Source organism: Guyanagaster necrorhizus (assembly GCF_019112545.1).
Source record: "Guyanagaster necrorhizus MCA 3950 unplaced genomic scaffold BT62scaffold_2, whole genome shotgun sequence".
NCBI lineage: Eukaryota > Fungi > Basidiomycota > Agaricomycetes > Agaricales > Physalacriaceae > Guyanagaster > Guyanagaster necrorhizus.
In genome coordinates this window covers 1,205,508-1,217,584 of record NW_025064881.1, presented here as the reverse complement: position 1 = coordinate 1,217,584, position 12,077 = coordinate 1,205,508, and the positions used below count along the sequence as shown (strand labels likewise).

At 40.7% G+C, this 12,077-nt stretch overlaps 2 protein-coding genes across 2 annotated transcripts; both read right to left on the bottom strand.

Moving 5' to 3' along the window:
- Positions 1-9,353: 9,353 nt before the first annotated feature.
- Positions 9,354-10,883, bottom strand: BT62DRAFT_926171 (oxidative stress survival Svf1-like protein). Its single transcript, XM_043184964.1, has 4 exons — positions 10,859-10,883; positions 10,612-10,812; positions 9,625-10,561; positions 9,354-9,573 (listed from the first exon to the last, which is right to left on the bottom strand). The coding sequence occupies exons 1-4, from the start codon at positions 10,876-10,878 to the stop codon at positions 9,466-9,468; spliced, it is 1,266 nt and encodes a 421-aa protein (XP_043045472.1). The 5' UTR covers positions 10,879-10,883; the 3' UTR covers positions 9,354-9,465.
- Positions 10,884-10,954: 71 nt separating this feature from the next.
- BT62DRAFT_926169 (uncharacterized protein) lies at positions 10,955-12,023 on the bottom strand (the record flags this gene model as incomplete). Its single annotated transcript, XM_043184963.1, is given in 6 exon segments — positions 10,955-11,127; positions 11,225-11,477; positions 11,529-11,557; positions 11,590-11,754; positions 11,883-11,886; positions 11,905-12,023. Coding segments are annotated over 4 exon segments (540 nt in total), but the record flags the coding sequence as incomplete, so codon positions are not given.
- Positions 12,024-12,077: the final 54 nt, after the last annotated feature.

The window sequence follows — 12,077 nt, the reverse complement described above, 5'->3', positions numbered from 1 at the left end:
ATAAGTGCTGGTTTAGATGCCCTGACTAAGCATAAATAGGGGTTAATTCCATTAGAGAGAAAGAAAATAAGGAAAAATCATAACAGAGTTCTTCCAACAGAATAAAAAGAGTACTAATACCTCTCAGAAACCTACTGACATTCTATCTGAAATGACCTCTCTTGCAACTTGCTGAACTTCTCTTCAGTCTCAGACTATGAAGATGAGGATCTCCTCAATGACTTCTTTGCTGTGGAACCATCTTCTGACTCTTGCACTGCCCCCTTTAAATATAGAATCAGTGATTATACTAGAGACTCCTTTGATGCCACCAAAATGGCTATAGGCTCCAGCTACAAGTCTCTCTATGTGACCTCTGAAAGGAGTCCCACAAGTTTCTCTAACTCTAGTATCAGAAGTGGAGAGCTCAGTAACTTTAATCCCAATAGTGCCAGCAGAAGATACTAAGCTAGAGAAGCTGGACTGCCAGAGAATCCAAATGAGTGGTATTACACAGATATTGTAGACCTCAAAGAGCACCACTTGACCAGTAGTGTAGAAAGAATACATGCCCAGAAAGAAGAATACTTTACTGCTCAGCATGATGCCAAGTACCAACATTGGCAGCACAATCTTGAAACTGCCACCTGAGACTCTAATGATTTCTGATGGTTTAGAAACCAGACAGAGGCCATCAACCTTCCCATCTAATAATCAAGCTGGTCCAGAACCAAGTCAGTATCCTCTATCAACAATCTCTTTCTCTATGACTCTGATCCATCTCTCTCCATTTATAGAATCCAACCACCTTCTGCTATACAGATCAGTGAGTGAAGCTTTTGGCAATTCCTCTAAAGTTGAGTTGCTGCTCTATTTCTCAATCCTTTTTTCTATAAGCAGTTCTGCCAGTATTATCATAATCTGGAGAAGCAAAGAAGAGAAAACAGCAACAGTGAAGAAAGTCCTGAGATCAGAACTTACTGACCTTGAACACAGCCTTCTGATAAGGCTAGACCCAGCACTAGTTGACATGAAGGACAGCTCTCTCATAACACTGAAGCTCTATCCTCTGTCCATTTTCAACTAGCCTGTTGATTCCTCAGAAGAGGACAGCAAGATGAATAGCAAGAATGAATGGAACATGATACCTTTTGACTGGCTCAAGAGATTTTATAAACCTGAAGATGAAGAATTGCTTAAAAAAGAAATACAACATAAAAAGGAGAGAGAATTTAAGAGATTGTATCAGGAGAGAGTCATGGAACTCTCTTGAGATATAGGCTGGAGAATGATGCTGCTTGAAGAAAAGTATTTAATAGCAGATGATATTGAAAAAATTGATATTTTACAGTATGCCACAATTAAGCAAGCCATTTTTCTCTACAATAAGGCCTACCCCAAAGACCCCTGGCCAAACTTCCAGATTATAAATCCAGATATGAAGTTCAACTCATGCTAAATACATCTCTCATCCCTCTGAAGCAAGCCATCTATATGATACCATCCATCTGAACCACCATCACAATCTCTTGATGTCACTAGTGACTCCAAACCTTATATGCTGAAATCCTGACTCAATACCTCTGGAAGCTAAAGAGAAGCTGACTGATAAAAGGACAACCTCCTGCCAATGAAGCCAGACCAAGCAGCCAAACCAAAGAAGATGACTCTAAAGCCATAAAACAAAGCTTTACAATTGTCAATAGAAGGATTGTCAGAAAACCAGCTGGCCAGATGATTGAGAGCCCTGTCACTGATGATCACTCTCTTCATTTATTCCCTAGACTATCCAAGACACACTCTCTCTTTTACAAATACCCAAACTCTATGAGGCCCCTTGCCACTAACATCATACTTATTTAGTGTAAACTAGACTTAGTACAGAAACTGCATCTCTTTAAGAGACTTTTTGATAATATCAATTGCTTTTTTATTGACTGCAAACAATATTTTGAAGTCTATTCTGTCTACCTCACCATTAATATTTATTAAGTTGCATTTGCCACCTTCTACTTCAAGGATAAGGCAAAAACTTAGTGGACTCTGAAAAGTTAAAACCTATATTCAACAACCAAAAAGCATTACTGACTACTATCTTGGCTCACTTTTAAACAGATAGTTCACAACAAGTTCACTGATCCTACCATTCAAGAAGTTTACAAGAACAAGATGAAGAAACTGCACCTGAGAGATCAGATGGCCAGCAAGTACTTTGATGAGCTGAAATGGCTCACCAAGTTAGCCAGAGTTAATGATGACATTGGCAAAGACAGATGACTAGTAGAAGCTCTAAAAAAGGAAGTACCACTTTTCTACACCAAGATTATATTGGACATCAGCTTCAACATTCTGAAAAGCTACAAAGTGTGGAAGAAGTAGATCACTCTGATGAACAAAGAATGCCACCAACAGAAGGCAGAAAATGCCCATCAACAGGATGAGTGGAGACTCAATCATCAAGAGAAGGACAACAAACTGATTCCTGCTAAGACTAATATCATCCCTTCAGTTCTCACCTCCTCCTATACTGTGAAGCAGACTGCCACCAGCATGACTTATATCAGGCAAGAAAAGCCCATAGATATTGATCAGCTGAAAAAAGAAGGGAAGTGCTTCAATTGTAGAGAGAAGAGCCATCTATCATAGAATTGCTCAAAGAAAGAGTAAATCCATGAAGATATATGAGCATAGATTGCTGAGCTGCAGAAAGAAGCCAATGGACTTGAGAAAAATAGAAAGGACATGAAAATCAAGAAGGCAAAAGATAGAACTGATGAGTGAGTGATTCCACTCAATTGGCTAAAGGACTTAATGGTGTGTTCCAGAATACTGCTGGTCAGACTTATCCTAGCTCTGTAAGTACTTATTTACACACACATTTGAATATATCTGATTTTGTTGCTCTAAACACACTGAAGAAATCACAAAAACCCAAAACTCAACTGTCCATAGGTCAAACAGAAGAAGAGACTCTCAATGGCTGGCTAAAACCATTTGAAACCAAATAGACTTAGCAAGCCATCTGAGACACCAAAAATGAAGCTGAGGCAAGAGCTGTGCTCAAAAACTGGGTACACAAGATTCAAGCTAAAGAAGTGATTGATAAAATGATCAAAGAGATGAGAAGGGCATAAGAGAGTTAAGCATTAGAGTGGCTGGATGAGCTAAAGAGGCCCAAGAAGTATATTCAACAACAGAAGGCTGCTGGGAGGGATCTGACCACAAAAGTATAGATCAAGACCCTAACTAACTGATTCATGCATACTATCACTGTTCTGATCGACAGTGGCTGCACCAGAAGTTCTATCAATCATGCTTTCATCACTAAGCACAATCTATCAATTCAAGCCACTGCAGGTCTGATCTCTGTTTACAATGCTGATGAGACCAAAAACCAAGCCAATTTGATCACAGAGTTTGTTAAACTCTGATTGACAATCAGAGATAACACAGAATAGATCAATCTAGCTGTGACTGACTTAGGATCCAAAGAGATCTTTCTCAGTCACAATTGGCTCATATGGCATAACCTACTGATCAATTGAAAAACAGGGTGAATCACCTTTGTACAATGCCACTGCTAAAAAATTCCCTTCAAGCTATTAGATGAAGTTCTGGAGGTCTGATAGGATGAAGAGATGGAAGGAGAAGACACTATTCTCACAGTCAACCTAAACCAAGCAATCCACATCTGAGCAACACATCAAGCTAACAATCTAGCTGCCAAAGCAAATGCCAGAAAGAAGGCTAAGACATTCAAAGAAATGATGCCAGAATAGGCATAAGATTTTTGAGACCTCTTTGACAAAGAGAACTTTGATGAGTTATCAGAGCTGAAACTTTGAGATCATGTGATTGAACTCATCCTGAATGCCAATGCTAATCTAGACTGCAAGATATACTCCTTTGGGCAACTGGTGATATGCTTGGTAATGGCTAAGTGACTAAGAGAAGTGAATGAGGAATGAACTCTCAAACACCAACACCTAACCACTCAATACATAATCACCAAATACAGTTGAGGTTGGTTGTTTTGAGTATGATAGAAGCACTCTTGCAGTCTTAAGTAAAATCAAAGAAACAGTTTATAAAGACAGTTATTCAACTCTATCTTGCTTTTAAAGATGCAATACTCATGAGAGTAGTTTATAGCAATGTTTAAGTATAATTAGGACTTAGAACCAATGCACAATTGCACTCCAAATCAACTTAGAATATTCCAAAACCCAATAAACTCTGAAACCCAAATACTAAGTCTATCAAGCACTTAGACTTGACTAGCTGCACTCTTGGCTGGCTAGCAGTCCTCAAAACTGAAGAACTTGTACTCTGATGCCAAAACCCTTATAGTTTGGAACCCAAATTAATCTGAAACCCAAAATACAGTTATTATTCCAATCCAATCCTCTCTAAGTGACAAAGCAACTTAAATAAATCATTAAGTCAAAGCAGAACTCAAAATCCATTGTTCCAGAGACTAGCTACAGTGGGCTAGAAGGCCTGAATGTGGGAGTGGGTCACTTGCTTGCTATTTTCTCCTCATTCCCTTCTTTTATACACCAACAACAGGTACAGAATCTATAAATAAAGCATTCAAAATAATATTTCTCCTGTTTAAAGCGGAATCATGCTATTATTCTGGAATGGCGGCACTCCTGGACTCCTCTAGGCTTGCCCAGACCCACCTGGCCACTGCACAGCTTTATTTTAAGCCTACAGTGCCTGTGGGTACCTAACTCCTTTCTGTCTACTCAAAGTTTTAATCCTCTGAGTTATTCTTAGTAGCTTGATCAATCAGGCCCGGTCAACTGGTTCTATCCACTCTATTCCTCTCAATTCTAAGTCTCTTAGATCACCTGATATCTAGAAAATTTGGACTTAGGCATTTGAGTCAAAACTCACAGTGCTAGCCATAGATCATTGAGTCTCTCTTCTTACTGCTCTTGGATGATGCTATCTCTACTCAATACTCCACAACCAGCTATGGTATTATATCTCTAGCTGTCTTAGAATATACTTGTCTTAGTGGCATGTAGAATTGGCCCCATTTGAGGTACCATTTTTAAGTCCAACTTGGACTTAGTATTTTCCAAGGTGTGGTGCTAAACTTTTCTAAGTTCAAACCTGACTTAGGATTTTTATCTTTAGGCCATGTTATTTTTACAAAGTCCAAATTTGGACTTAGTATTGGTGACTAGCATGACTATCAGCTCAGAGCCTCAGCCATAGTCCTCTACTGGCTAATGATCCTCAGTTACTAGCATATTCTAGTGTATTATGCAGAATTTGTAAATTATAGAGCTGGACATGTAGCCTGCATATCACTGGAACAACAGAAACTTGACAAGTTTCTGGATAAGAATCTTTTTAGTGGAAGGATCCAACCATCAAAGTCCTTCATGGCCTCCTCCTTCTTCTTTGTTAAAAAGAAGGATAGTAAACTCTGGCCAGTTTAGAACTACCAAAAGCTAAATGAAATGATGATCAAGAACTGCTATCTGCTTTCCTTGATCTCAGAGTTGATGGATAAACTCTGAGAGGCAAAATATTACACTAAGTTAGATGTATGATGAGAATATAACAATGTCTGGATCAAAGAGGGAGATGAATGGAAGGCAGCATTCTGAACCAACCAAGGGCTTTTTGAGCTCATAGTCATATTTTTCAGACTGACAAACTTCTCTGCCACCTTTCAATAGATGATGAATGATATTTTCAAGAATCTCATATCAACTGAGAAGATTACTATTTACCTGGACAACATTCTGATCATGTCTAAAGATCAGAATGAACATTGACAACTTGTATGACAGATACTAGAGTTGATGAGGAAGCACAAACTCTTCCTCAAAGCTAAGAAGTGCAAGTTTGAGGTACTAGAAACTGAGTACCTTTGAGTCATTATCAGTGAAGGAAACATTCAAATGGATCCAGTCAAGGTTGCAGAAGTGATGGAGTGGCTGATGCTGACCAAGAAGAAGGAGTTACAATCATTCCTCAGATTTACAAATTTCTATTGCTGATTTATCTGAGATTACAGCAAGATTGTCCACTCTATGATGCAACTCACAGGGAACACCTCTCAGTCCTGAGGAATAGCTCAGCAGTTGGTATTCAAAGACCTGAAAAGGTAGTTAGCCAAAGACATGGTATTAGCAATACCAACAGAAGAGGGATGATTCAGAGTTGAGGCTGATTCATGTGAAGGAGTGATAGGAGCTATACTTTCATAGAAACAGGACAGAAAATAGTGACCCATTGTCTTCTTCTCAAAGGCACTCACCACTACTGAATGCAATATAAGATTTATAACAAGGAGCTACTCATCATCATGCTTGCACTTGCTGAATGGAGGCATTACCTGATCAGCACCATCCACACCTTTAAGATCTGGACTGATCATCAAAACTTACACTACTTTTGATCACTACAGAAGCTCAACCAATGACAGACTTGATGAGTCACTGAGCTCTTGCAGTACTAGTACATCCTACACCATAAGATGGAAACAGCAAACAAAAAGGCAGACTTATTAAGTCATCAGCCTGATCATGATTAAAAGAGAGAAGACAATGGCAGGATAATGCTCTTGAAGCCAGAGCATTTCAGAGCCATAATAATGCCAACAGAGAAGGAAATACATGAGTAGATCAAAAGTATGGCACAACAAATGGAGTCATGGGATTAACATATTGCCCTCTCTATCAATCATGAACAGGGCATGACTAAATCAGAGGACCTAATTTATTATGACAATCAATTCTATATTCTCTGAGATCACATGCTCTGAGAAGAGATTATCACTATATCTCATGACCATGTCACTGCAGGACATCCAGGAATTGCAAAGATAAAGGAGTTGATGCTAAGAGAGTATTAGTGGCCAAAAATGAGATAAAACATCAAGAAGTATATTAAGAGATGTGAGACTTGTCAACAGACCAAGTCAAGCATACAAGCATGAGCTGCTCCACTTCATCTGAATGAAGTCTCTAGAGAGCTCTGGACCCACATCTCAGTTGATATGGTCACTGGACTGCCAAATTGCAACAGCTATAATGCCATCATCATCATTATTAACTGATTTTCTAAGGCAATCATTCCAATCACATGTTCAACAAAATTAACATCAAAAGGATGAGCAAAGATACTATGTGATAAAGTCTATGTGAAATACAGAATGCCTCAAGTCATCATTTTGGACTGGGGCCCACAATTCATGTCAAAATTCCTAAATGATCTCTGTCACCTTCTTAACATCCAAAGCAATGCCTCAACCACTTATCACTCACAAACCAATAGGCAGACAGAGTGTGTTAACCAAGAGATTAAAAAGTACCTTTGGATGTTTATCAACCATTGACAAGACATTAGACCAAATAGCTTACTTTAGCAGCATTTCAGTATGATAACCACATTCATTCTGCAATCAGCAAGACTCTCTTCTTCATTAATCATGGATGTTATCCATATACCATGATTATCAACTGACACAGAACTATGACCCTCACATCATCCAACTTTGCAGATCTAATGACTTCCATTCATACTGAGACACACACTGCCTTCAAAAAAGCCACTGCCACTATAAAAGTGCAATATGATAAACATCACCATCCAGCACACAAATATTCCATCAATGACAAGGTTTGGCTAGACACCATCAACCTTCACCTTTCCCATCCAAAACATAAATTTGCTGACAAATGCACTGGACCATTTCTGATGCTGATGAAAGTTGATGCTTCTGCATACCACCTAAAAATACTGGATTTCTGGCATGTTCACCTAGTCTTCAATGAAACACTCCTTGCCCCTTATATCACACCTGGCTTTTCTAATCAGGAAAACCCTCCTCCTCCAGAGTCTAATCTGATTGAGGATGAAGAACATTACAAGGTAGAACAGATTTTTGACCATAAATTGCAGAAAGTTCAAGCATGTGGCAGAGACAGCTGCACTGTTGCCTACTACTTGGTCAAATAGAAAGGCTATGGATCAGAATCCAACCAGTGGATCTATAAATGCAATATGAATATAGACAATGCTATACATGATTATGAAATTTCCATTAATTGATCCATCAGGACAATGGTCTTAATGGGAGGGTGATGTTATGATTTTTTCCTTATTTCTTTATCTTATCAAGGCACCCATCTTATCTTGAGCATCTACTTGCAGGTGTGGGAAGATTATATAATCACAACAGGTAGACAGCACCATTGTACTCAGTCACTTTGCCTATGAACAATACCTCATTGTCTACTCTCTGATGACCAGGTAGAACAAGCAGTATAGCACAGAGCAGTACAATAGACAGTAGTTATATTTATCAACAACCTGGACAGTACATAAGTAGAATAGCTCTTGCTGTAGTAGTCCAGCTTTGAGCTATAAGTTTATTCTATACTTCTCTTCTCTCAAGCTTAACCATCCTAAAGCCTTGACACACACCAAATACACAAAGAAGTGGACTTTGACATGACTGTATGAATACAATACAGTGTCAGTTTATCACATATATAGGATCATATGTCAAGCAGGTCTAACACATTTGTTATCAAGGATAATATTGAGATTTGGACTGTATCCAGAATACATGCTTATAAGACCTTTAGTCTTTAGATTACAAACTCCTGAGTTTCCCCATTGACTTCTCATATTTATACTAGACTACACCTTTTCTAGTAATTTCTATCTAATTCCTGTAATTTCCCTCAGATTCTTTTCTTACTCAGGATGCTGGAATGCTGAATTGCTTAAATTCTCTTGCAGATTCCAACAAATAAGACAGCACTGAGACCAACTTGCCTTTTTCTGTGACAAAAATAATCTTCAATATACTCACTACCATCTTCTGGAATGGCAAACCCTGATTATATGTGGCCAAGCTGGCATTCTTCTGAGCCTGTAGTACTATTTAATGATCTGAACTTGATTGCAGGCTTTTGGCAATATCATTGACAAGGTATTGGTATCTCAAATGTAGATAAAGGTCAACAAACAATGATGTCATGATAAACAGATTACTGACAGCAGGAATAAAAGAGACAAGCAATGATGCCAGAAGTAATGGTATGACAATAGACATGACCAGCAATAGTTGTCAGATGAGAGTACTTAGTCACAATGGTAAGAGGGAGAGGGTGTTTAGAATTATCCAGCATCTTATTCAGATTCCAGTGGAGTCAGCCATTACAACCAATGCAAACAGGACAAAAAAATCCTGAAGTGCATTTGCAAACAACTTGAAGGCTTTGAGAGAGGAAAAAGTGCTATCATATCAGCCAAACCAAAGTTTGCTTTCATTTGCCAATTTAGATTTTGATGAATGATATTATAATAAATATCATGCAATTGACATTTCTATGTTACCCGCTATGATCTGCATCAAATCTTTATGGATCGCTGCTAGTTGTATTACACTCAAGTATTGTATGCCATGTAACAGGGAGAAATCTCCATAAGTGAGTAAAGGAGACAAATTCAATGTTGCTTTGAAATGAAGGTAGCCTCGGTATAGATTAGTCCATCAACTTGTACCGGTTTATCCGATCCAGGTTCAGTGATCGTCAGCTTCCCAGGATTGAACCACTGATAAAAGATATCAGATATGGTAGACAGAAGGGAAAGACAGATACCCACCTGGTAGATGTAAGGCTTCGTGCCAGCAACATAGTTCACTGCCGCCTTGATAACATATGGTATTTCCGCCATAACATCGACCTTTTCAATCAGACCCTTGGGGTTCTCCACATCTCCCACATCCACTGATAGTTTTGCCGAATAGTTTCCTGATTGACCGAGAAGGACAGATGGTCCCGCCCATTCAAACAAGAGTTCGCCAGGCCTCTTGTACCCCGTATCCTTGTCCAATGCATGCTTCAAATGAGTAGCCCTGCATACAATGTTGGAAGCTGACGATTCGTCTTTCGTCCACTTGGTCTCTCCCGTCACGCAGACCAGCTGGCCGTTAACGACTAGCGAACCAACATTGACTACAACACCCCCCGATCTAGATCTATGCTTTCCATAGGCGTCTGTTGTCGTAAACTCCATCTGAATAGCGGATACACCACCATGCTCATCACTCTGAAAGTTGGCAAAGTTCCATGCGGATGCAACAAGATCGGGCCGCATCCCCTGGATCGCATGCACAAACATGCCCGGGCCTTTGACGACATTAGCCTGCCCCTTGTAAATAAAATGGCCATTCGCACGGAAACGTGGCCAGAATCGATGGACAACATATCCTTCGGGACTGGCAGGATTGGATCCGAAATAGGAAAAGCCTCCTTTCTCGCCTTTTCCTAGTTTCCAACCAGGAACGGAGGCAGGACGAGAGATCTCGAGGCCAATTTGGAGGTCGGTGGCAAGATTGGCGGTGATGAGGTAGGATTCTGGAAAGTCGGTGCCAGGGGCATCCTTGTGGGTGATGGAGAACTGATCAGCCTTGCTGGAGCGTTTATCAAGACCTGGGGGTGGTGTAACGAAGTTGGATACGTTGATAGACTTCCAGATAGTCTCGCCAGTCTTTGGATTGTGCCATTTGCAGGTGAACTGAATGGTCGGATACCAGACACTGAATCAACATCAGCGCAGAACGGTAACGTGCAGGAGACAGACGCGCACCCTACAGAATGAATTACTTGGCACATAAGAGAAATGCCATCCTCAGTCGTCGTGTAGAATATCTGCGTCTCTGTGATGAATCCACCAGCACAGGCCCATTCTGTGTCCTTGGGGGTCAGTTCGCCAAAGAGCTCATCCTCCTTGAAAGCATCCGACACAGGACGGAAATTGGGCGCCTTGGCGTCAACAGGTGGCGAAGTGCTGATGCATATTAGAAGATGCAGCGAGTACGATATTCGATACTCACGAAAAGATGGAGGAGAACATGGTGGTCAGGGATAGAAAAGGTCTTGGCCTCGGCCCGCGATATTTGATGACACCCAGTCTATTGGTTCTACTCGGTGACTGGCCTCCACTAGCCTTTTTCTGGTCATTACTACGCGATAACTAATCTAATAGCAGGCAAGGAATGCAGCGTGTTATTTAACTCGAGTCCGGTTCCATCGCATGTTCTAATAACTTTGGTCGTTTTCTCGGTCCTGAAACAACCGGAGATCGTGAACGTCCAGACATCTCCTGGCTGTCTTTTCGTGGCATCTGATGATTCTGTAGCTGCATCCAGGTCCTTGGAAGAATGGTAAATAGCGTTTGGACTAGGGTAAAACGACCTCACCGACAGAGTGTCATCGAACTGGAGAGCCCACGAAAACGAGTCGGGGTCATCCTCCGTACTAGACGTCGATGGCTGCACCCCATCTTGCTCTCGAGAAATGTATATCCATACAAGTTTCATAGTCCCGTTTTCGAGAAGCGTCAGCTCCCTGCTCTGGCCGGCCTTCAGGTTGGAGGGATTAACCATCGGTATAGTAGATGGCCAACCCACAAGGGTAACACCGTATGTGGCAAGTCGACCTGCGCTTGTTGTCCTAGACACGACCATGATTAGTATCAAAGAAGGCCGTAAGAAATATACACACCTAAGCGCATTCCTTATTTTCTCGTAAAGCTCTACTTTCAAGGATAGAGCGATTTTTGTACGATTTCAAGATCAGTGCTCGAAGAATAGCCCTGAGCTATTGAAGTCTGTGACACCAGGTGCTTCATACAATGCGATCGGAACGCTCGAGCACCCGAATCGCCGCCCCCTCGAACGTTCCTCCAGAATTCACGACCAAGCAAAGATCCTCCAAAAAAACCCTTCACCTAGTTCGGGTTGGATCCACAGCAACGAATGATTCCACGCCAGACACTTCTTGCAGTAACGGTCCAGAGATATCGCATAGGATCGTTTTTGCTTCCCATAAGAAATAATATAAAAAGCAAACAACTGCAGAATTTTTGAACAAACGCACTATATGCTAAATGTCCTTCACGCGAGACATTGGTAGCTACAGAGAACGGGGCACGCGACTGGAATAGATATTTGCTATGCCATTTTGCGATACTACGTCGGGTCTGACCTTGTTGGTAAGTTCCTACAAGCGGCCGATGCAGTACAATCTCTTCAAACGACCGGCTCTAGCGTG

Coding starts and splice junctions, on each gene's coding strand:
- BT62DRAFT_926171 (XM_043184964.1), bottom strand. CDS start 10,878: ATGTTCTCCTCCATCTTTTC. Junction 10,813..10,858: donor ATGTTCTCCTCCATCTTTTC/GTGAGTATCGAA, acceptor AATATGCATCAG/CACTTCGCCACCTGTTGACG. Junction 9,574..9,624: donor CGAAGCCTTACATCTACCAG/GTGGGTATCTGT, acceptor ATCTTTTATCAG/TGGTTCAATCCTGGGAAGCT.